Here is a 26,103-nt window from a genome sequence, read left to right on the forward strand (position 1 = left end):
CAAGAGAAATGTTTAGATTTTGGTTGGCTGGCTGTAGACTTGTTCGTTAATGTGGATAGTAGAAATCATTCAGGTAGAAAGCTAAACAAGAATGACTAGAAATTGGAATTCACCATTTTATATGTACTAAGCAAGTGCTAGGTAATGCCCAATCTGGTAACCATCACAAGTTCATGAAACTGACACAAAAAAAAGTGAATATCATTTATATGCTTTTTTTCATTTCATTTCATTTCATTTCATGCATTTTTAAAAAAACTTTATCTGTGATTTCTGAACAACATTCAGTAAAATTTGTTGGAATTATATAAAGAATGACCATCAGAACCTTAATGGAGCAGTCTTCTTAACAACTATGTAGTAGCTGCCATGGGAATGACAGAAATTCTGGGAGAGGGGCAACACCTATCTTCTGTGATGTGCCACTCCCCACAGTTGTATGCACAGATTGAGTTCCATTCCACAAGTGTCCATGGCACTGTGAAGCATGCCTCAGGCAAAAAGCTGTGTTGAAAATTGTGTATCAAGTCTTCTCTAAGTTGTGGGATATTCAGTAGTTCGATGAGAAATTTGCTGGTGAATAAAAACGCAGGCCAATAGTTGCAAAGAGTAATCTATCAAGGAGCATGGCACAATTTAAATCACACCCCTTTATGACCTGCTTAGATGATTTATGTGTTCTTTTCTAAGTTACATAAACAGATCATAGGTGTTGCACCTTTTAACATATTTTGTTAAATGCTAAAAGGTTCATTGCACTTTGGATAATGTTATTAATAGCATGTGTGATCCCTGGAAAATGTCAGACACACTATTAGGGATGGCTAATTAATTCAAAATTGATCAGTCATGCAATCTAACATGGGCAAAATGGAATTTTATGTCCAATGTCCATAAAAAAATGTGTAGATGAATCCAATTTGTAGGTATTTTTTAAGTTTTTCTTAAGCAAACTGTTGAGATCAAGGACTTCATATTTGAAAACCTAATGAAAATTAATTCAACAAATAATTTTCAAGAGGATATATATATATATATATATATATATATATATATATATTTATTTATTTCAGAATAATGAACCCTGGTGGGTTATGGGCATGCAAAAAATTGTGGGATAAGCCAGACGGTCAACATTGGAACAAAAGGCTGTGTGCTATAAGATTTTACATTTCTATAATGCTGTAAGCAAGCATGCGGTTTATCCTTGCCAAACGAGGGTTTGGCTTGGTGGTTTTCTAAACACTGAAAGAGAAAGGTGTGGCCTACTAGCAGTCTGGGTTGGTTGAGAAAATAAATGCTGTCTTTCTGATCATTGCTCTGGTAGCTTAAAAGTTGTCAGTATCCTAACTAGTATCCTTTAATCAAAACCCAATAATGGTCAATGAAAATCGAATACGTGCAGATGCTGAAAATCTTATGCAGGTTCATTGACTTAAAACATCACCATTTATGTCTTTCTGCAACTCTGTAATCTGGTGCTGTTTGTAATGCCCAGTAGTTTCTGTTTTTATTATCTGAAAATAACAGCACCAGATTATTGAGTTATGTGATAATTGTTGATTATTTGCAAGCTCATCACTAATTGAATTTTAAAGGTGATTCATTCATTTGAAGTTCTCTGAGATGTATAGAAGACCAGGTGCCTTGAGTAAACATGTTTAATCTATATTTTTTCTTGGATATTACTGTAGCCCACTGAAAGAGATGTCATTTTGGGTTTAAAAGTATTAGCCTGAATTGATACCCACTGTCGTAACATAGGTTTCTTTTAAAAACTAGACGTCCTGATCAATTGATCAGAATTACATTGTGAAAACACAAATCATAATTTACTTAATTTTCTGATTATTAATCCCAGATAAAGAAAGTGGTTCAGATGTTCACAAAGCTGTTCACTGAGCTGAAGTTGGCATGCAGGTTGAGGTGGAATCATTGCATCAGTTTGTGCATGTTCAGGCTACTTGTAAATAAATGGCAAGCATCTTGACTTGCAGTAATTATACTTTTATTCTTGCCATTTTAAAAATAAATTTTAGTTTTTAGCTTCTCAATATTATTAAAAGTGCAGTTTATTTATTTTCCTGATAAATTGTGAAGGGGAGGGGTGCTGCTATGTGGCCATATAGAAAATACACATTCTTTAGGAAAACTGTATGTGATTGAAAATGAGAGACTGGGCTGAAGTAGCATTTTCAAGAGATAAGATATTTGATTGAAAACCAATTAAGACTTCCCTACCAACCCCATTAATTTCCAAAGTATATTTCCATGTTTTTCTGCTCCATTCTAAAAGGTTACATGTTTGTACCTGAGCCCAAGAGGAGTGTGGTAACCTGCCAAAATGAATATCGACAATCACAGTTAGGAAGTGTTTTGAAAGGTTGATGTTGAAGCTCCTGTCTGAGTGGAGTCATGGATCCGTTCCAATTCCGACCGCAACAATTGGTCTCTGGCAGATACCATCTCACTGGCTCTACATAAAGCCGTGGAACACTTGGTCTGCAAAGACACATACATCAGGATGCTCTTTATCCACTACAGTTTAGCATTTAACACCATCATCCACTCAAAAGTGAATAGCAAACTCACAAGACCTTGGCCTTAATGCCCTACTGTATAATTGGAGACTGGATTTCCTCACCTCCAGACCACAATCAGTGAGAACTGGTAAGAACTTCTCCTCCACAATCTCCATCAGTACTAGAGCACCAGAGGGCTGCATTCTTAGCCCCCTGCTCTACTCATTTTACCCCTATGACTATATGGCTAGGTTAGACAATAACACCAGCGACAAATTTTCTGACAATACCACAGTAGTGGGTTGTATAAAAGGAGGCGATGATGCAGAATACAGGAGGGAGATTGAAAACTTGGCTGAATGGTGTACTACCGACAACTCACACTCAAACGTCACAAAACAAAGGAACTGATTGAGGACTTTTAAGAGGGGAAAGCCAGGGGTGTACAATCCCGTGATCATTGGGAGATCAGAGGTGAAGAGGGTGAGCAAATTTAAATTCCTGGGAGACACTATTTCAGAAGAACTTTCCTTGACATCATGAAGAAAGCATGTCAGTGCCTCTACTTTCTCAGGAGTTTGTGAAGGTTTAGTACGACATTGAAAACCTTAGCAAACTTCTACAGATGGTCAGTGGAAAGTGTGCTGACTGGCTACATCATGGACTGATATGGGGGCACCAATAACACTTGAGTGGAAAGACCTGAAAATGATAGTGGACCCAGCCCAGTCCATCAAAGGCAAAACTCTCCCCACCATTAAAAAAATCTACATGAAACACTGCCATTGGAGAGCAGCAGCAATCATCAAGGATCCACACTACCCAGGACATGCTCTGTTCTCACTACTGCCATCAGGAAAGAGGTATAGGTGCTACAAGACTCATACCATCAGGTTCAGGAAAATTTGCAACTCCTCCAACATCCGACCTCTAAACAATAAAATCAATCAGAGACTCATTTAAGGATTCATATTTTGCACATTATTTATTAGTGAATATTTATTTTCTGATTTGCACAGTCTGTTTGGACTTCCTTTTTGTAGATGTGCCTTTTCTTAAGTTCAGTTTTTTGTACTGCCAATAAGTAGAAATTGTGCCTGGCCTGCCGGAAAAAAAAATCTCAAGATTGTCCCTGACATAAATTTGAACTGTGAACTACTTTGGTTTATCACAGTCAATTTTTAAGCATTGGATATTTATATGTTAGGATTAACTTCAGTTGTCCAAATTGTGTTTTTGTAAATAGTTTCACTTGGCCTTGGAGCAGACATGATGGCACAGGGAGATTCCAAACTGCAGGTACCTCAGAAAATGGATATCAAAGAAGAAGGCCTCCCTCTAACTGAGAACAAGTCTAAGGTATTGCTTTAGCACGACTGGTGTTGGTTTGGCTGGCAAGTTTGCTGTGTTATATTATTTGGTTTTCATCCTCTCTTCTACTTTCTGCATGTCTTCTTTTGTGTATCATACACTACCATCCTGAGTAGGGAAGAAAGTTACTAGATCTAGAGTCACTAAATACAGTGGGAAATCTGGCATTAAGATGGTACAGAGACTCTTGCCTGGTTTTATTAACTCTAGCTGTTTCTCCTCCAGTTATGGCTTTCTGTGCAGCAATAGCAGGAGCAAAGGTAGATTTAATATTTTGCTTCCTGCCTTTTTTTTTTAAATAAAACTTTATAAATGGCTTCCTTCATGGGGTTATCTCTTGTGCTAAGCATTTTATACAGCTTAAAATTAAGCATGGTGGCTCAGCAAAGCACTCAGCAATTTTCCAAATTTATGCAGATGTTCTGATTTTATCTGTAATTTAAAGTTAGGCAAAATGTAAATTCAGTTAAATTAATTCTTTTCCTCTTTTGAATGAACCTTGTCCTGCCTGTGTTGTATTTTTGTCCCTCTACCACAGGACAGCTACAACTCACAGGGTATTTCTCAGCCCCCTACTCCTGGCAACCTGCCTATTCCTTCCCCTTTGTCCCCAAGCTCTACTAGCATCTCCTCAGTGCATGGAGATGAAAGTGATAGCATTAGGAGCCCAGGCTGGCCAAAGACTCCGTCAAGCCCTGTAAGTGGCTCTGTTCTATTTTCAAATATATCTTGTAATGTTTGTGTGTTATTGAAGAATATTTAAGATGGGAGGGTGGGAATTATTTGAATTTCCAACATAATCTACTTGTGGCTATTGCTGAAGCAGTTTCAGAAGAGGTATTGCAATGTAAAAGTCTTTCCCAGGAAGTAATGGCAGTCCACCAAATTTAAAAAAAATGTTCTCAGGGCGACCAACTGAGGGCCTCGACTAACGTTCTTGAATATAAATGTAAATACAGGTCATTAACTTTCCATAAAGTTCACTTTTAATTGAAGGTAATTTTATATCTATTCAAGCAATAATTAATTTTTGTTAAACAATATAATAAATTGAGTTAACGTGAATGTTTTGTCACACTTGATCCGCACTTTTGTTTTTGCCAAGAGATTATAAACCTTCCCAGGTAAAACCAGATACTACAATTTTATCTGCTGTCTGCATTTAAACTGGCAAATGTTGACTCAGTTCCGACAAAAAGGAATGTTGTAAAAGTTGATATTTGAGAGGCACATCATAATGTCAGAACATAATTGGTTTATTCACTTTCCCTGTCTTATGGCATAACAATATAAGTTATTTGTTGCATTGAATCTATACCAGTACATCGCAGAGAAATCCAGTCATTTCAATACTCCTGCTTTTTTCCCATTTTTTTTACTTTGAAATATTTCTCTCTGAAAGTGAAAAATTGCCCTTTGAAGCAACAACTGAATTTGCAATTCACACTTTTTAGACAACATGTTGCAAATCTTAATTACTCAGTGTTCCCCCTGTTCTTTTGCCATATATTTGATACCTAACTTTTCGCCCCTCTTCTAATGGAGTTTCTCTCTAGTTATTACACAAAGCACGTTAAAATTTTGTGTGCTTACATTAAATTATCTGTGAACTTTCTCACTTAGAGGGGAACAGCACTGGCTATGTAGTTAATTTTTTCTGCTTCCTTTGCATGATTCCTAAAATATAGTTATCAGAATTGGATTGAACCCACTAGTTGTAGCCAAATTAATGTTCCTGAAAAATTATCGTAACTGCCTGTCTTTTGTTCTACCATTACTTTATTTATTGTCTAATATGGGGTTTTTTTACACAGAAATCCCGCGATATTGCCGTAAGGAAGACCTGCCATTAAGCCGGCTTTGGTCGTAAATCCTTACTAATCACCTCTATCTATGGTTGGGGACTGATGGCGGGCGGTGGGCTTCAGACTATTCAAACTGAGAACAAACCCACAGACCAGCTTGCTCACAGCACTAGGTGACTTGAGCCACCTGGGACAGCTGAGAGTAGGGCAGCGGGATCAGTGTGGAGGATGATCTTTTATCACAATGCCACTCCCTAACATTAATATCCTCTCCCTTAATATCTGAAGGTCTGTCAGTGATTATCTTGAATATATTCAATAACTGAGTATTCACACCCTCCTTCTGTAGTGTTCCAGAGTCAGTACCCTTTGATACATATTTTTTATCTTATTCATGAATGATCAAGCCCTATTTTGAAAGACACCCCACATCTGTCCTGTCAAAGCCATGAATTATGTATTTATGAATTAAATCATCTCTCATTCTCCTCTCAGCAACACATGTGCTTCACCCACCTAATAAAGTGGTGAGTCTAGTAGAGGATGCATCATTATTTCACCACCAGCTCATTTCATCTCCAGTTCATTTCAGACTTCTGCATTTTTGGGAGCATGCATAGACATCCGGGATGGGCTAAATCCCAAATGCCTGACAGTCGGGTATTCTGTAGTAAACTACTGTATTTTCACTCGTATAATCCGCACTCAGAAATAATGCACAGAAAATCCAAACTTGTGTAAAATATTTTGTATAACGTGCACACATATTCGGCACAGGTGTAGTATTTACATTTAAATGTGACGTAAACAAAGCACATACCAGTATCTGACACATTTAATCTCCCGCAATTAATAACCAATCAACTTTCCCCAGAGGTGTCAATCACCCATTATATAGATGATATCCTGCTGCAACACAATTACAAGCTTTGGCGAAGAATCAATTAAATAGATCAAAGACAGGCTTCAGAGTAAAGCAAGATTTTAATTCTAATGTTGTCTCAAATCAAAGGCACTTGATATGTTAATCTCCTCCCTCAGGGATGGGTCTGAACAATTAATATTGATAAGGTGCAGTGCCCTATCCAGAATGACCTGTTTATAGGAATACCATGGCATTCAATACAAATAAATATTCCCAAACTCAAAATTTCCCACACCCGCTCTAAATTGTGCATTTTCTTTCATTGCCACCTTCTTATGCTCACTATAATATTCCCACACTCACTATAAATTGTGTCTTTGCCACAGTTGCTGTAAATTGTGCGCATTCTTTCAAGGGTCCTATTATATTCCCATGCCCACTATAAATTATCGGTTCGACTTTCCCACGCCCACTATAAATTACGCATGTTCATTCAATATGTAAAAATATTCTCGTATAGCGCACATACATATATTCCATGCAGGGTGCTTGTTTATAAAATATGCATAAAAATACAGTAATCCCTGTCAGCCAAATTGTCTCTGCCTTTTACTTTTGCTGTATAATTGTGGGCCGCCAGGAGAGAACAGGACAGTGGTATTATTGTTAAAAAGATTTTTCCTATTGTTCTTCTTGCATGTTTTGTCCATAAACATACTAAAAAAAATATGGTACATATACATGTCCTTACCCAAGTTGATCCCAGAATGCTGGATTGCCCTTTTACACAGACAGCATTCTGGTGCTGTTACTACCTCTGCAGCTGGAAAAAAGCAGAGACTGGAATGATTTCCACCCCCATTCCATGTCGGTGTTTTTTACACAGCAGGTATAGCATTAAAAAGCTGCAAATATCCCGGAATGAAGTGGTGGTGTAAAAAGCACTTACGATTGCATTTGTTCCTTTCAGCACTTTCTCAACCTTTATTGCACATATCTAGACAGGGCTCTGCACCTGTTTTTAGAATTTCACTATTTTACCTGTAATTGGAAATAATAGTAGCCCCACCTGGGATACGTGGGAGATGCCACCAAGCATTCAGGGTGCTTGAATCCACATCCATCACCACCACCGCCCCCCCCCCACCCCAATTCATTCACCACCAACTCTTGTGTATAAATAATTAGCAGTTATTCACCTAAAGTGCTTCAGTGATAGTCCTCAATCCTGCAATTTTTACCACTTCATTTCCTCACTGTTTTACCACGCTTCCAAGTTTTGTTATATTCATTGACAAATGTAGAAATTTTGCTGTGCACAACTATGTCACAGTCATATTTTTTAAAACTATCAGTAGTCCCTATTACCCCCTCTTACTCCAATTAACCAAATTGGAGTAATGTCTACTCTATTCTCATCATTCAATACTTTAACCTGATTTTGCACAGGTGAATTATGCACATCCACTCCTAAGGCCTACAAGTTCTTCCTGAGTTACAGTGGTCAGAAATGAATGCTTAGATCTAGTCCCAAAGTACTGCAGAGCCCTGTTCTACTATCACATTACTTCTGCCCTTTGACTTTCAGATAACAGATATCTCTTGCTTGAGATGAAAACAAACATGTGATGTGTCCTTAAAGTTCACTTTATAACTACCCACAAAAGTTTTGGTGATTTCTGTACTTGATGCACCTACGTCTCTCCGCTCAATCGCATGCGTTGTTTTCGCATCTTTGGAGCAAATCCTGTCTATTTTCCTTTAATCCCAAATTGATGCATTAAAGTCAATCTGGCACAGTTTTGCCCATTACTAAACGTGTATTATCCTGTTGCAACTCTCTGCTCTTGTCTACATTATTCATTGAACTTGATAATCATGAGTAATTTTGGATGCATGGATCTTCATCCAGGGTAATTTATAAAATATAATGAAATCTGAATTCCCAAGAGAGATGTCTGTAAATGTTACGCATCATGTTCCAACATTTTGAGTGTGTACACATCAGCTATTCTTGTTTCTTGCTCTGCCTCCTATTTCTTAAATGTTGATAATAGTCTCATTTATGTAGTCGCATTGAATGTCTTTGAGTTTCCAACCATATACTCATTTTGTTGCTCCAATGGGCCTTTAGCTAAGACTACTTTTTCATCTGACACCAGTCTTTGGCAGTAATTTAAGTCAGATCTGGATCATTTCATGAGGCAGGACTCCTACTATACTCAGTGGATACCCTCTTCAAAATGTGTAGTAATGTGAATTGACCTTCCCCACAGTGATTTCTATATATCTGACTGATCATTTTCATTTAGCTTCACCAATAGAACCTGATTTATAGAGTTGAAAATAAAGTTGAATTCCTGGAGGAATTGATGGTTTCAGTATTAGACGAGTGTATATCATTAAGTTGAGGTCTACATTCCACAGTACCAGGTTAACAAATATTGAAAATAATTCAAGATGAATTATATCACTCTTTAAATAAGACAGATCATAATGATCAAAATGTCGGGACCATTACGAGGAATGTGGAACTCTTGAGAGCTGGGACTGTCTGGAGCTAGCTGGAGGTGAGTGCCTTTAAAAAGGAGCAGAGCAGGACTCGAGACAGGTCTGTTACAGGGAGTGTGGGACTCTAGAGAGCTGGGACTGTAGGGAGCCAGCTGGAGGTAAGTGCCCTTAAAAAGCAAGTTAAGGGGCAAATAGAACAGTGATTGGTGGGAGAAGTAATTAAGATAAGGGTTAGTGACAAATAAAAAGAAGGGTAGCTCAAGCGGAGTGGCCCAGTGTAGGAGGCTTTGGCTCACAAGGCTTCGGCTCACAGAGCCTGAGGACAAGCTTGATTCCAATAAGGTAAGATCTTTGAATTTAATTTGGAAGAGTTAACACAGCCAGCAGTTTGGGCAGTCGAATGCTCTGATTGCAGGATGTGGGACAGCACAATTGATCCTGATGATTACACCTGCAAGAGGTCCAACCAGCTGCAGCTCCTGGGAGACTATTAAGGAACTGGAGCTGGATGAACTCAAGATTATTTGGGAGGCAGAGGCAGTGATAGAGAGGAGCTTCAGGGAGACAGTCACCCCTAAAAGTCAGAGACAGGAGAGGAGGCAGACAGTGCAGTGCACCCCTGTGGCTGTTCCCCTCAACAACAAACATTCTGTTTTGGATACTGTTGTAGGTTGGGGGGGGGGGGGGGAACAATCTACCAAGGACCAGTCGTGGTGGTTATGTCTCTGGCGCAGTGGCTGGCTCCTCAGCTGAGAAGGGAAGGGGGAAGAAGAGGAGAGCAATGGTAATTGGGGACTCATTGGTTAGAAGAGCAGATAGGAGGTTTGGTGAACAAGATCGAGGCTCCTGGATGGTATGTTGCCTCCCAGGTGCTAGGGTCAGGGATGTCTCTGATTGAGTTCGTAGCATTCTGGAGGGGGAGGGTGAGCAGCAGATGTCTTGGTCCACGTGGAGACTAATGGCATAGAGTAGAGAAGAGGTCCTAAAGAGGGAATATTAGGGAGTTAGGAAAGAAGTTAAAAAGCAGGTCCTCAAGGGTGGTAATCTCAGGATTGCTGGCTGTGCCATGCGCCAGAGATGGTAGAAACAGGAAGTCATTGCAAATGAATGTGTGGCTGAAGAATTGGTGCAAGGGGCAGGGGTTCAGATTTGTGGATCATTGGGATCTCTTCTGGGGAAGGTCTGACCTACATAAAAGGAACAGACTGCACCTGAACTGGAAAGAGATCATTATCCTCGTGGGCAGGCTTGCTAGAGCTGCTGGGGAGGGTTTGAACTAGTTTGGCAGGGGGATGAGAATCAGAATGTGAATGCAGAGATTTGGGTAGAAGGTCAAAAGCATGATGCTATGTGTTCTGAGTTGATGTGGAAGGACAGGCAGGGGTCAAAACATAAATGTAACCAGTTAGAGGTTGAAATGTGTCTAGTTCAATGCTCGGAATATTGGGAACAAAGGGGATGAACTTAGACCATGGATCAGTACATGGATTTACAATATTGTGGCCATTATTGAAACTTGGCTGGAGGAAGGCTAGCATAGGTTGATGCAGGTACCAGGATTTAGGTGTTTCAAAAGGGATAGGATGGAAGATAGAAAGGAGGGACGCTGCAGAGGGAATGTCCACTGAGTCGATGTGGGTGGAATTAAGAAATAGGAAGGGAGTTATTACTGTGCAGGGAGTAGTCTATAGGCCCCCAAATAGCCCTTGGGACACAGAGGAGCAGATAAGCAGGCAGATTTTGGAATGGTGCTGGACATACAGGTTTGTAGTTATGGGTGATTTCAACTTCCCTAATATTGACTGGCACCTCCTGACTGCAAGAGCGATGGATGGGGCTGAGTTTGTCAGGTGTGTTCAGAAAGGATTCCTGACACAGTATGTGGACTGGCTGACATGAGGAGAGGCCACACAGGATCTCTTTCTGGGGAATAAACCTGGGTCAGGTGACATACCTCTCGGTATGTGTCATTTTTGTGTCAGTGACCATACTCCCTGAGCTTTAACACAGCTATGGAAAAGGATAAAAACAGACAAAATGGGAAAGTGCTTAACTGGGGAAGAGGCTAATTATGAAGGGATGAGGAAGGACCTACTGAGAGTAACTGGAAACTGATGCACAGAAGTAATGTGGAGGAAGTTTAGGGACCACTTGTACTGGATTCAGGATAGGTTTAACCCACTGGGACAAGGAAAGGATGGTAGGAAAAGGGAGCCATGGCTGATGAAACAGGTGAGGCAACTAGTCAAGAGGATGAAGGAAGTATATGTTAGATACAGGAAACAGCAAGGGCTCATGAGGAGTATATGGTAGCCAGAAAGGAGCTTAAGAAAGGACTTAGCAGTGCTCGAAGGGGGCATGAGAAGGTTTTGGCACGTAGGATTAAGGAGAACCCAAGGGGTTCTATGTGTATGTAAAGATGATGAGAATGAAGCTGGGGCCATTAAAAGATAAAGGAGGCAGCATGTGCCTGGAGACAGATGAGATTGGGAGGTCCTAAATTAATACTTTCTTTCAGTATTCACAAGAAAAAAGGACCTTGATCAGGGTGAGGTTGAAATAGAGCAGGCATGTGTGCTGGTCAATGTGGAGATTAAGGAACAGCAAGTGTTGGATCTTCTTAAAAACATCGATTGATAATTCCCTGGGACTGAATGCGATTTACCCCATGTTGCTGTGGAAAGTGAGAGAAGAGATAGCTGGGGCAGCAGTTATGATCTTTGAATCCTCTTTGGCCACAGGGGAGGTTCTGTAGGATTGGAGAAATGTCAAATGTACTCCCCTTGTTTGAAAAAAGGTAAGAAATTATAGACCGGTGAGTCTTACGTCAGTGGTGTGCAAACTACAGGGGAGGATTCTTAAGGATAGGATCTATGAACATTTGGAGAAGTACAGTCTAATCAAGGATAGCTTGCCTTTGTGAAGGGAATGTCATGCCTCATGAGCATAATTAAGATTTTTGAGGAGGTAACAAAAGAAATTGTTGAGGGTAGGGCGGTAGATGTGGTCTATATGGATTTTAGCAAGCCATTTGATAAGGTCTCCCATAAGAGACTCATCCAGAAAGTTATGAGACATGGGATTAGTGGAACCTTGGCTGTGTGGATAAAAAATTGGCTTGCAGGAAGAAAGCAGAGACTAGTGGTGGAAGGAAAGTATTCTGCCTGGAGGTCAGTGATTAGTGGAGTGTTGCAAGGATCTGTTATGGGACCCCTGCTCTTTGTGATTTTTATAAATGCCCTACATGAAGAGGAGGAAGGACGAGTCAGTAAGTTTGCAAATGACATGAAGGTTGGAGGAGTTGTGGATAGAGCTGAAGGTTGTGAAAGGATACAAGAGGATATAAACAGGATGCAGAGTTGGGCAGAAAAGTGGCAGATGGAGTTCAATCCAGATAAGTGTGAGGTGATGCATTTTGGAAGGACAAACCAGGAGGCTGAGTACAGGGTTAATGGTCAGTTACTTAAGAGTGTTATTGAACAGAGGGACCTTGGGGTTCAAATCCATACAGCTTTACAAATCTCTGGTAAGATCACACTCAGAGTATTGTGTTCAGTTCTGGAAGGATGTGCAATCTATGGAAAGGGTGCAGGATGTTGCTTGGATTGGTAAACAAGTCTTATAAGGCAAGGTTAGTAGAACTAGGACTTTTCTCTTTGGAGCATAGAAGGATAAGAGGAGATTTGATAGAGGTCTACAAGATTATGAGAGGCATAGATAAGGTGGACAGCCAGCACCTGTTTCCCAGGGCAGGAAGAGCAAACACCAGAAGAAGTATGTACAAAGTGAAGGGAGGGAAGTCAAGAGGAGACATCAGGGGTAAATTTTTTACACAGAAAGTTGTGGGTGCCTGGAGTGCCCTTCCAGGATGGTGGTAGAGACTGAAGCATTAGGGGCATTTAAGACACTCTTAAACAGGCACATGGGTAAAAGGAAAATAGAGGGTTATGGGGTAGGGTGGGTTTAGTACTTTTTTAAGGAATGCATTACATTTCCAATTATCCGAAAATTGGTCAACCGAAAAGCTCAGTTATCCGAACTTTTTTTTTGGCGGCAACATAATGTCACAAATTGACATTTTGTTTTCACTTGACGTGCTCTTGTGGAGCTCTGACATTCTTGGCGAGTTTGGTAACAACAGACCTCAGAACCAGCCAGGAAGACAGATGCTGAAAGGCTGGATGTTGGCTCAGAGAAGGTGAGGTGTCGGGGATCGGCAACGGGGATGGGGAAGTGTCGGAGATTGGCAGCAGCAGTGGGGAGGTGTCGGAGATTGGAGACTGTGGTGGGGAAGTGTCGGGGATTGGCAACTGGTGGGGAAGTGTCGGGGATTGGCGACTGTGGTGGGGAAGTCTCGGGGATCGGCAGCAGCGGAGGGGAAGTGTCGGGGATCGACAGCAGTGGAGGGGAAGTGTCGAGGATCGACAGCAGCGGAGGGGAAATGTCGGGGATCGACAGCAGCGATGGGGAGGTGTCGGGGATCGACAGCAGCTGTGGGGAGGTGTCGGGGATCGACGGCAACGGTGGGAAGATGGGTGTCGGGATTGGCAGCAGAGTGGGAAGGTATCAGGAATCGGCAACGACGGTGGGGAGGTGTTGGGACCGGCAGCAGAGGTGGGGAAGTGTCGGGGAATGGCGACAGAAGTGTCATGGATCTGCCTTTTTCTTATTTTGTAAGCAGAGATCACATTTTTTGGTAAGAATTAGACATTATTTCATGCTTGAAAAGCCTTCTATTGTTTTTTGTTCTTGTTTATTCACGGATACAAGTTCTGCTGATGGTACTGGGCAGCTTAAAGCCATTATTTGGTCATCTGAAAAATGTCCGGTCCCAAGCTATTCAGATAACCAGAAACATGCTGTATATGGGATGGCACCACGTCAAGGGCTGAAGGGACCTGTACTGTGTTGTAATGTTCTGTGTTATTCTTTATATGTATGGTAATGTGAATATAATTTATGATTCATTATATGAGTGTTATTCATTTATTGTATTTTACGATATCTTGAACTAGGTGTATTTAAAATGTTAAATATTCTGTGTTCAATGATTGTGAGATCCATATATTAAATAATCAGCTTTCAATCTACAGCCTGAATAAATATTGAATATAAATAGAGATTAAAATATATTTAATGGTTCAGTTCTTCAAATCAGGAAAACAATAAAATTGTTTTAAATATCTCTCAATTTCAATGAATAATTGTATATGATTACAGACATTGTTCAGTGTACATATGCACTGACATTCTTGCTGCAACTGTATCAGTATTTAGTTATAAAAGGTACAAAAACAGCTAATTAAACAGCTTCAATAGTACATTAAATCGAATTAAAAAGATAAATACAAAAATAAATAATAAAGGTTCACAATTATTCTCAAGCAAAAAAAAGTAATTTAAAGTTATGCAGACGGTCCTTATGTGGTGATGAAACAGCTGCTGTTGATTAGTGTAACAAGGGCCCCTCAGCTATTAAAAAGTGTTCTTCAACCAAGAGGTGGTGGTCTTCAGGTTTCTGTACTTCTGACTCAAGGTAGCAGTGAGAAGAGGTTCTGAACCAGGGTGTTGGGGTCCTTTATGATGTTGACTGCCTTCTTGAGGGACTGTCTCACATAGATGTCTTCAATGGAATGGAGGTTTGAGCCTGTGATGGGCCTGGCTATATTTGTTACCTTCTGAAACATCTGTGTACCTGGGCAGTCGAATTCCCAAGCCAGGCTGCGATACAATCAGTCAGCATACTTTCCACAGTATAACTGAAGAAGTTCAAAATAGTATTCAACAACATGCCAAATATCCTCAGTCTGCTTTGAAAGTAAAGGCATTGGGTGTGCCACCTTTAGGGTTGCCTTGATGTGCTAGCTCGAGGAAAGGTCTTCTGAAATATGCAAGTTCTAACCCTTCCCACCTGTGTCCCATCAATGCAGTTAGGTACCTGGTCTTTCAGCCTCTCCTTCCAAAAGTCAACAATAAGCTCCATGATCATGGTAATGTTGAGAGCAAGATTGTTATTCTAACAACACCCCACCAGATTCTCAGTCTCCATTCATACCCTGAGCAGGTAATCGCAATATGAATTATCAAACATGTAGATATTCTTTGTGAAGCTTTAATTTGTTCTGAAATTTTATTTCTCTCATAATTACCAATTGAGAAACATTGGAGTTCAATACAGTCCATATTTCATTATTCAGATATGCATATCATTGGTGTTACTTTCTTATCCATATATGTTGTATAGATTATTCTCGAGCAAAATAAGTGATTTAAAAATTATGCAGGTAAAGCAGTGGTGATGAAGTAGTCCTTGTTCATTAATGTTACAAAGGGACATTCAAGGGCCCCACAGTTATTAAAAAGTGTTCTTCAATCTAGAGGTGCTGGTCTTCAGGTTTTTGTACTTCTGCCCGAAGGCAGCAGTGGGAAGAGGTTCTGAAAATTTGTTTGAATTTACTTTCCAAATTGTAATACCACCTTCTTGCCAATAAATTTTTTTGTCCAGGTCAGGTGTTTTTTTTTTGGGTGGGGGAGTGGAGTCGGGAGAGAACAAAAATTAAATCTACACCAACAAAGGTATTGTTTGCTGGTGTCAAGTGACATATGCCATAATAAATTAAGTCAGTCATTAACTCAAGAGGGATAATGTATTTACTGTAATAGATCTTCCAAGCAGAAAGCAGAAGTAGACCATTTGGCCCATAGAGCATGCTCTGCCATTCCAACATGAGCTGATCCATTCTCCCACTCAGCCCCACTCCACTGCCTTCACCCCATAACCTTTGATATCCTGTCTATTCAGATAGCTATCAATTTCTGCTTTAACTACTCCCAACGACTTTGCCTCCACAGCTGCCTGTGGCTGCAAATTCCAGAGGTTCACCATTCTCTGGCTAAAGAAATTATTTGAAAAAAAACGTGAAACCTGGGAAGGGTTAAATTGTCACTTTCCTAAGAATAGTATTGTATTCCACATTCACAATTGTGTTTGTTACACTTGGTTTTTTTTTAGTCCAGATGAAATATAAAAACACTAGGCATTAGAATAGAAACCCAGCAATAAATTGCTTACTTGGTGACTGCCAGAACTAGTAGCCTTCATTTATTGTTTATTATTTTTCTAAGGATTTGCACTTTTCTTGCAATTACAAAAATGAGATGCATCACATTTCTGTTTTGTTGTTCCTGCTTATTCCAGAAATCAAATTCTTCCACCACTGGTGAGAAAATAACCAAGCTATATGAACTTGGAAGTGAGCAGGAACGCAAAATGTGGATAGACCGTTACTTGACCTTCATGGAGGAGAGAGGAACTCCAGTGCCCAGTTTACCTGCTGTGGGCAAAAAACCATTAGATCTTTATCGACTTTACATTTGTGTTAAGGAAATTGGAGGATTGGCACAGGTAGGTGCTCACCACAGACACTACCTCACTTTCTCTTATTTTTGCACTAATTTATTTATATTTAAAATGTAATTTGTAGCAATATTTGCACTGTAACGCAACCGCAAAAAAACAAATTTCATGACATGTTCATGATGATAAATTCTAATTCTGAAATATATTTGTACTTGTGGGTGATTCAGAGTTTATTGGCTGATGTTTTAATGTTGTTGCTACCAAAGGTAAATTTTGAATTATGTATTGGTAAAAGTTAATCTTACAAAAAAGTGTTATATTTGACTCAAAGTAGCAAGGTTATGATGCTTGTTGTAATTTCTGAACAATTCTTGTGTAACGACACTGCTAAAGGCTTGCTTGTCAATGCAGCCTGGTTGCTTGTCCATTGATTTCATTGTAATATAAAGCAGTAGTATGCTCAACTTTTATTGTTATCTCTTACTCCCTAAGAGTGAGACCAGTTATTATCTGTGGTATGTATATTATAACTTTGTGTAAAATATCTATTGGGTCAAGAAATCTCTGTGATGTGGTGTTAAACTCCATTATAACAGAAGCCTCATAAGAAAATAATAAAGACTGACAGTTTTGCTGAGGTGAAGACCTTCTTTGTCCAAAAGTACAATCATCCATAAATCAGCATGGGTCAATGGGCTGTCTATCATAGGCCAGGGTGGGGGTTGAATAAAATTCAAGGAAAGCACATGTCCCATAGATCACTGGTAAGCAATTAGTTACATTCTTCGTCACCACAATCTTTAGTTAACTAAACATTGCGGTAAAGCAGGATATTTGTGTGTTACTGTGACTGCTGGTCACCAGTCTTTGGTGGCCCAGGGTTTTGACTGAAATTAAACCCAACTAGTTTAAAATTCAGTTCAAATTAAGGCACCAGGATAGACTTGATTTGTTAAGTGATGCAAATGATCACAAGTGACTGGACAATTGAGATTCTGGACACTATTTAATCTGAAGGAACTCAATATTTCAGCCAGGAGACCTGGCCGGATTTTCACAGGGAATGTGCAGTAGTTAAAAAGGAGTTTTCTTGACCTGTGAGCTATAATGGCTCCTCCAGTGCAAAGTGGTTACTGGGTCACTTCCAGACATCATGCTCCAGCCATTTTTGTCCAATTACATAAAATGATCAGCAGCTAAATTTGTTGTAGCCATAACAAGTGGTTGAGATTATGATTAGAGGAGCCAAAATTCTATGGGGTGAGCTCCCTTTCATCGGCTTGGTCTTGAGGTGTAAATATTTGTTACTATTTAACAGCAAGTAATGAGAAATGCGGAAATAGAATGAGGAAAATCAACAGATTTCAATTTTCCTTGTGGATAAAGTCATTTTCATTTCCTGTTCATGATTTATTGCATGTGAGTCTAGTCTGCTTTATTATATATAATGTGGCAAATGAAGCTGATGTCTCTACCACAATGGCACAGTTCATGGAGCTGCTGCCTCTGCCATGGTGGTACAATTGATGGAACTGAATGCTGTGCCATGGTGGCAGAGTGAATGGAGTTGCTGCCTTAGAGCTCCAGCAATAAAGGTTTCATCCTGACCTCTATATGAGTTTGCATGTTCTCTCTGTGATAGTGCGAATTTCCCTTGGGTGCTCCACTCTCCTCCCACATCCCTAAGATGTATTGGTTGGTTAATTGGCAACTTTGAAGTGCCCATCTGGGTGTTGAGGGTAATGGGGGGGAAAATAAAATGAAATTGTTATCAGTGAATGTTTGATGATGGCAGGCCAAAAGGTCTGTTTCCATTCTGTATCCTTATTTCTGACCGTAAAATGGATGGAAAGGCAATGATGAAGCTGCAAATGCTTTTTGGCCAGGAATACTTTCCAGAAAACTTTTCACAGCATTATGTTCAGGCTGAGTCTATTGGCCGCACAGTCTTCTGTATTTGGCCTTGGTATCACCCTATCCAAGCACAGGTTCTTTCCTAAACTAAACACAATCTGCTGAAAGAACCCAGTAAGTTGAGTAGCATCAGTGGGAGAAAAAGAATGGTCAATGTTTTGGACAGAAACCCTCCATTAAGATGGTAACAGCAGCGCAGTGGAACTGAGTGCCATTGTTTAGACTTGCTAGTATTATTGGTTAGAAATATTCAGAATGGCCACCAGTGCTAATTGCCAATCAATGCAAGAATGGTATCAAACAAAATAAATGACTATTTTTTTTTAAAAAAAGATCTTGATGAAGGGTTTTGGCCCAAAATGTCAACCATTCATACTCATTCTTTTTCTCCTACTGATGCTGCTCAACCCATTGAGACCCTCCATCAGATTGTGTTTAGCTTTAGATTCCAGCATTTGCAGTCTCTTGTAGTGTCTCTAGGTTTTGTTTTACCTTAACCTGTACTTTATTGCCTTCACATCAAAGGCGATCACTCTCACTGTAGTTTTTTTGTTCTTGCGTGTATGAGCATTAATAAATTTCTCAAGTCATGTGAATAAGGTAGAATTAAGTAATATGAAAGTTACCACTGTACCATTTTAACTCCATTTCTTCCTACCCCCTGCATGTTTCTTCCACCCCAACACCACCAAAAATAAAACAGTGCTCCTTTGTTTGAGCCAATCGCACCCAGATTAATTAAAAAGGATCATTCTTTTTCAGGTGAGTCGACTTTTAGGCTCCTGATTATTGCAAGTTTACAAGTTGGGTGTCAGCTATATTTTCTCTCTAAAAGCACAGTGCTGGAGAAACTCTGCAGGTCAAAGAGAGAATTTTATGTTGCAAAGATAAAGATACATAAGCAGTGTTTTGGGCTTGAGCCCCTTCATCAAGGTAGGAGCAAAATGCAAGCAGGTATCTGAATGAAATAGAGGGAGGGTTGGCAAGGGGAAGAGAACAGGCCCACCTGCAGGAGGTTATAGGTGGACAAGGGAGGGAAGGTACAATAAAAATCAGGGGGAGGTGGGATAGCACTGTGAATGAAGAGGGAAGGGGTGGAATGCTGGATGAAAAGAGACAGGGGGATTGGGGAGAGAGGGAAAATGCAGAGTGGTCTAGCAGAAACCAGATAAGTTGATGTTAATGCCATCCAGTTAGAGTTTGCTTCACTGAGCACATTCGCTCTATTCGCATCAACAAGGATCTCCCAGTGGCCAACTATTTCATTTCTACGCCAACATGTCTGTCCATGGCCTCATGCACTTGCCAAAGGCCACCATAATTTCTTTTTGACATACAGCATGGTAACAGGCCATTTTGGCCCACAAGCCCTTGCCGCCTAATTTCACCCAATTAACCTTCAACCTCCAGCACATTTCAGACAGTGGGACGAAACCAGAGCACCCAGGAAAAATCCATCCAGAATCGGGGAGAATGTACAGGCTCCTTACATATAGTGCGGGATTTGAACTCCAGTCTCGATCACTGGTGGTGTAGCAGTGTTGCACTAACTGCTATGCTAAATTGGAGGAGTAACACCTAATATTCTGTCTGGGCACTCTCCACTCACTGTTGTGCCCTCCGTCTTCCCTGTAGGTTTGTGCTCCTCCTCTGCCCCTCCCCCCAGCACCATTTTATTAGGGTGCCTGTTTCAGTTTTGCTCATACCTTGATGAAGGGCTTTCAGCCTGAAATGTTGATTATGTATCTTTATCTTTGCTATATAAAGTACACTGTTTGACCTACTGAGTTTCTCCAGCATTATGTTTTAACTTCAATCACTGCATCTGCAGATTTTTGTGTTTTACTCCAATATTTTCTCTCTCTCCTCTTTCCCTAATTCCTCTCAGCCCCACCCCAACCCAGTTCATGGTCGGTTAAATTGTTTTTATGAAGATGCTTTGGATCTTCACAAGTGGTAAAAGCCTGGTCAGAAAATTCAAGAGCACAAAAAGGTATTAGTTGAATATTGTAATTTAAATTCTGTTGATTGACTTATCAAACAAATTCTCATTTTAACATCATCCAGGTTAACAAAAACAAAAAATGGCGTGAACTGGCAACTGCCTTGAGTGTAGGTACGTCAAGCAGTGCAGCAAGCTCACTCAAAAAGCAGTACATTCAGTACCTGTTTGCCTTTGAATGCAAGGTTGAACGAGGAGAGGAGCCTCCTCCTGAGATGTTCAGTTCTGCTGAATCCAAAAAGCAACCTAAGATACAGCCCCCTTCTCCGGGTGAGTACAAAACTAGCACTAGATTCAGCATAAGCTGGAGTATTTTCATTCTATTGTCTTAAAAATGTTTTGCTTTTTTAGCCACAAGAACAAAAGTCTTTAAAGTAACTTTTGCTAATCTGTTTAGCCACACCACCTTCTGGGTAATTGTGCATTTGTTTCTGAGCATCAACATAAAAAATTCTTAAAAACTATTTTCTTAAATGTTCATATTGTCACAGGCTGAGGTGCTATTTTTGGTGAAGATTTAGAGAGTGTTTTGTGGCTTTAACGGGAACAGTGAGTTTGGAAACCTTGATGAAGGGGTGGTCTACAAATATAAGTAATTGGAAGCAAGCTATTTTTTTCATATACCGAATTAGTGTTGGTGGCTTGTTTTGGCTCTGTTGAGGGTACCTGGTTAAAAGACTGGTGGAATGTTGGATATGTGCTTTGTTTCTCTGTAATAAGAGTGCAAAGCTGACGCCTGTTGCATCCGGCCACTTTTCAAGCAGACGGAATTCATGATTGCTGAGATAAAGACAAACAAAAAATTGCTGTATTTTTTTTTAGTATTTTGAAGGGGCTCCTCGTTTGAAGTGAGAATTTTTTCTCTGATATTTAAGAGATAGAAAATAAACTACAAGCTATAATCTGAGTTCTTCCCTCGATTTGTGAATTTTGAGGCATCAGAGAATTTTCAACATGCTTATCAAAATAACTCTCAGATCAGCAGTCTGTAAATATTGAATTGAGTAAGCATTTATATTTGACTCTCCTTGAATGATGTGCATTTTTCGAGATTCAAGATTCAGTTTATTGTCACTGTAATAAAAACAATGTCGTCGTACGTGAAATTGCTTTTGCCTACTTTAAGGCAGACAGATTCACCATCGGCAGAAATTACCTGAAGCGCCTCTTACAGTCAGAGAGTCCCCCAGAGTCAGCAAGTGTCCGTAGATTTGCCTCCAGCCTTTGCAGCCACCCAGAGTCCAGTCCAAACCATTATCAACCCGAGCTCCAGATCCGACATGGTCAGGAACCCTTCAGCACCCTCGCATCCCATTTCCAATACTTGGTACCCCTTCAGCCAATTTCGAGCCAGTCTTCAGCAGTGCACAGTTGGTGTTTCCTTGTATATTGTTAAATACCTGTCATTCATATCAATACTTGGTTGTTTAACTTTGTACTTGGATTTTCTCAACATAGTCTAATTGCATGTAAGACTTGTAAAAATTCAGAGTGAAGTCAATCAACTTTGATTCAGAGATCGTCTCATTTCCAGTCAGTGGTCTGGAGAATTTGATACCCTATTTTTCATTCTTCTTTCCACCAATGGTTCCTCTCTTAACATGAAAGACACAGGACTGGAAATCTCTCCAGAGAAAACTTTTTCTCAGATATGAAGCACTATTTATACATCCTATGGGACAAGCTGGATAATGAAGATGTGGTGGCAATAGAAGCACAGTCTCACATTGTTGGGTTGAAGTGCTGTATAACCTTTAAATTAGGATGAAGCTCATCTTGCAGGACAGCTTTCAATTTTCAATCAATCAATCAGCACTTCGTTAATCACTCAAACACTGCAACAATCCACATTTGTGGACACAGCTACCTTACCGTCGCATTCTCAGGGCAGAATCACTCACATGTTTATTTATTATCATACTGGGATACACTAAAATCCTTTCTTTTCCGAGCCATTCAAATTCCAGCAAAGAGTCGCCACACTCTTGCAATATTTTGCAGAAAAAGAATGTCCCTTCAGAGCCTGTGAGTAGTCGAGGATCACGTCGTCTTCTCGGATGTAGCCACCTCACTGTAGCCAGTTGCCTGCTTTCCATCATACTTACTTGACCTCTGGCATCCTGGATCGAGGTCCAATGCTTGTTCCTGCTGACGTCCTCCCCATCTCAACTGAAAACCTATTACTTGCTTTAGGCTTCTGGTCAGTAAGTGGAGCAACTAAGGTCACTTCATTGAATTCTTTAATGTTTAAAATACTTGGAACAAAACTATTGAAGATTTTGAAGTTTCGCAGTAACAACTTTAAACTCCCCTTCTTCTGATTGTGGTAGATTCCCGCAGTATTCCCTGTACACTCAGCATCTCCCCAGTGAACCATTATCGAGTTGCAATCCCTCCTTTACATTGAATGCTTCGATTGCCCCAGTACCGCCAGTGAATACCTGCGAGCCAAGGCACCTGGTACTTCCATTTGTCACATTGGGCTGCGCTATAACCAGTAGAGGCTCAATCCAATTATGATTCACCACTATTTCGGTTTAACTCCTCCTTCTCCATTAAAATGAGACACCAGGTCCACCACTTATTTGCAATAAACAATTTGGAGTCAGAAATCTAAAATGCCCCTTCTAAAATTTTCAGATCATCGGATGTTGCAATTAACACTGAGAAACATTGAAAATAAAAACTTACAGAATGGGTGCCTGAATAATAATCAGACTTGGGAGTTTTTCTCCTTTAAAAAGTACTGAGAAGTAATTCATCAGAAATGTCTAGAATTTTCAAGGGATTTGAATGTGGAAGCTGGCTGCTCCACAATGTCAGAATTCAAGAGAGAGGTAAGTGGAGACCATCCAGTAGGACAGGAAGAAGAAAAGCAGTGCGGAAGTGGTCCTTCTGGTTTTTAATGTTCAGTGATGGTGAAGATGGCAATAATTAAAAGAACTTCAATTTAACATATGTAAATCGTATGATGATCCAAATAATCACCCAGTTAGCAGAGCTGCTGCCTCACAGCTCCAGAGGCAAAACCTAAAATTAGAGCCATGACTTTCGAGAATAACTTGCACATAATGTCATAGCAATTTGAAATTTGCTACTGTTGACACCATTGTTAATATTAAATCTAAAAATAATAGATTTCTGTTAATTTGGTGCACGAAAGGACATGGAGCAAAGATAGGAAGATAGAGTTGAGTTTTAGATGACCCATGATTTCACTGAATGCAAGCAGAAGCTCAGCCATCTAAATGGTGGCCTTCATATCTGACTTCCAATATCTATGTCCTCAGAACTATTTTATCCGATCAATTTATTTTCTCTCTCCTCATAATCTGAATTATATTGTTTCAAATTATGGCTGGCATGCTGACTCTCATATGCAAGATGCTTCATTTGAATATCCATACTTTTTTTTCTTCCTTTTGTCATCTTTGCCTCCAGATTAGCTAAAATTGGCTCCTCTATTTGTGATTAGGTTCTTTTTTCCAGGAGCCTCATGCAGGAACATGTCAGCCATTAAATTTGTCAAGCTACACTCCTGTAATGCAAAGCTTTTTACATGATATTTAAAAGGGGATCATTCCAATTTTTTTCTTAGTTTCTCGATCTGTCTGGCAGCATGAATTGGAACCAATCATGTTTGCCTTTGCCAACAAGCTTTCCAAACACCGTTGGGTGTTTGCTGACAAGTAGTCATCAAAATATCATGTATTGAGTTAGGGAAATCTCTGAGGGAAGATAAATTAGATGAATGATCTGAATATAAACAGAAATTACCTCCAAATGACCCCTGATCAGTGCAGATTAACTGCTGGTCCCTAAAAGTAGGGCAGTGAGTTCACACTGAGTAAATTGTCTTCCCAGCATGACAGCTGGCAGTAGAGTCTGATGTATGTTTGCATACTTAACCTCCAGTAACCTTTTATTGTTTACTTTGGAGAACACATTGCAGCTTCTGGCAAAAGGTTGGGAAAGCCTTGGAGATTGCCACTCTTGATTAGGATGGGTTAATGGGTCATATTTCACATATTCTGTAAGAACACTATCATTTGGGATTTGTAGAACTGAATAGAACTGCTCATAACCTGTTGCAGTTCAAAGTAACCAGGGAGATTATTTCCAAATATTATTTTACTATACAAATTAATCCTTGTTGATTTGATCAATCCCTGATCAGCATTTCATAAATTATTTTGTAAGTAAAGATTTATAATTAATTCACAAGAATCTAACAGTTGTTAGATCTGCTTTTTAACCCTTTATTTTGTTCTCCATTCAATTCCATATTCACAAGTCAAATGTGAGGCATATGGAATAGTGTAGAAACAAATGTTGTTATGTGGCGGCGCACATTCTCTGTGAACGATCCAGCCCCATTTGTACCGCCGCGCTGGCGGGGCAGATGCAGAAGATGGCGCCGTCGGAGCTTGCTCATTGCCTCATGGCTTAGGTTGCAGCTCACGGCCCAGGCAACAGGATGACGTCACTGCTGCACGGGGGCGGAACGCCCATTGGCCTTAAAGGGGCGCGCGCGAAATTCAAATAAATGATCCACTGGAAACCCCACAGAATTCAGTGGTGTGCTTTCTGTGTTGTAGCAGCCGCTATATCGGTGACCCCACAGAGTCCAGGCATTATCCGGTCTCCCAACATGGATTCGTCGGCGATCAGCCATGAAACTTTCCCCCCACCTTGGACCCATCGGTCCCACATGTGGTTTGGGCAGGCAGAGGTGCAGTTTCATCTTCGGCAGATCACCTCGAACTCCACCATGTGGTGAGCGCCCTCAATGAGGAAACTGCGGCCATAGTGGACAACCTGATCCACGATCCTCCAGTGGAAGGGAAGTATATCGCCCTCAAAGCCCACCTCCTTGGCACCTTCAGTCTCTCCCGTCAGCAGCCCGCGGCCAGGCTGATGCATCTCGATGGCCTGGGGGACAGAGCCCCGTCCGCCTTAATGGATGAAATGCTCCCACTGGCAGAAGGTCACAAACCCTGCCTAATGTTTGAGCAAGCTTTCCTGTACAGATGCCAGAGGACATCCAAATCCTACTAGCGGACGAGGACTTCTTGGACCCCTGGAAGGTCACAGCCCATGCCGACATGTTGTGGTGAACTAAACGAGAGAATGAGGCTGCCATGAACCAGGTCGCCCACCCTAGACCCAGCTGACCACAGCTCACCCCCCAGACAGAAGAAAGAGGATCACCAATCCACCTGGTGTTTCTATCACCAACATTGGGGAGCGCAAGCCCGCAAATGCCGCCAACCCTGCTTATACCAGAGAAAAGACCAGGCCAGACGCTGCTGATGGCTGTGACAGCTGGCCACACGAACAGCCTCTTACACATGGTGGACAAGACCAACGGACGGCATTTCCAGGTGGACACTGAAGCAGAGTGGAGCGTGCTTCCCCCGACCACCCTTGAATCCCGCACGAGACCATGAGACCCCACCCTGCGGGCAGCGAACGGCACCGATATAAAGACCCTCGGCACATGGACTGTCCAGGTACACCTCAGGCAGGATAAATACTGCTGGAAGTTCCTACTGGCCACCGTGAGAACTGTGCTGTTAGGAACTGACTTCCTCAGAGCACCCAACCTGCTGGTTGACCTGAAGGACAAGAGGTTCGTACACGCCTGTACCTTCCAGACCCTCCGAATTGAGCCTTCCAGTGCACACAGCCCAGGGATAGCAACTGTCTGCACGCCCAGGAACTAATACTCCCGCATCCTAGATGAGTTCCCT

At 40.8% G+C, this 26,103-nt stretch overlaps 1 protein-coding gene across 6 annotated transcripts in view; it reads left to right on the plus strand.

The window, feature by feature from the left end:
* LOC138760684 (AT-rich interactive domain-containing protein 1B-like) overlaps positions 1-26,103 on the plus strand; it is a 521,279-nt gene that overhangs the window by 451,108 nt on the left and 44,068 nt on the right. For all 6 annotated transcript variants that reach the window (XM_069931618.1, XM_069931621.1, XM_069931620.1 and 3 more), the window contains 3 exons: positions 3,769-3,881; positions 16,273-16,479; positions 20,416-20,620. In XM_069931618.1, the coding sequence (XP_069787719.1) occupies positions 3,769-3,881; positions 16,273-16,479; positions 20,416-20,620 (525 nt within the window). The remainder of the gene's footprint in view (positions 1-3,768; positions 3,882-16,272; positions 16,480-20,415; positions 20,621-26,103) is intronic.

The sequence above is a fragment of the Narcine bancroftii genome, chromosome 4, assembly GCF_036971445.1.
Source record: "Narcine bancroftii isolate sNarBan1 chromosome 4, sNarBan1.hap1, whole genome shotgun sequence".
Lineage (NCBI taxonomy): Eukaryota > Metazoa > Chordata > Chondrichthyes > Torpediniformes > Narcinidae > Narcine > Narcine bancroftii.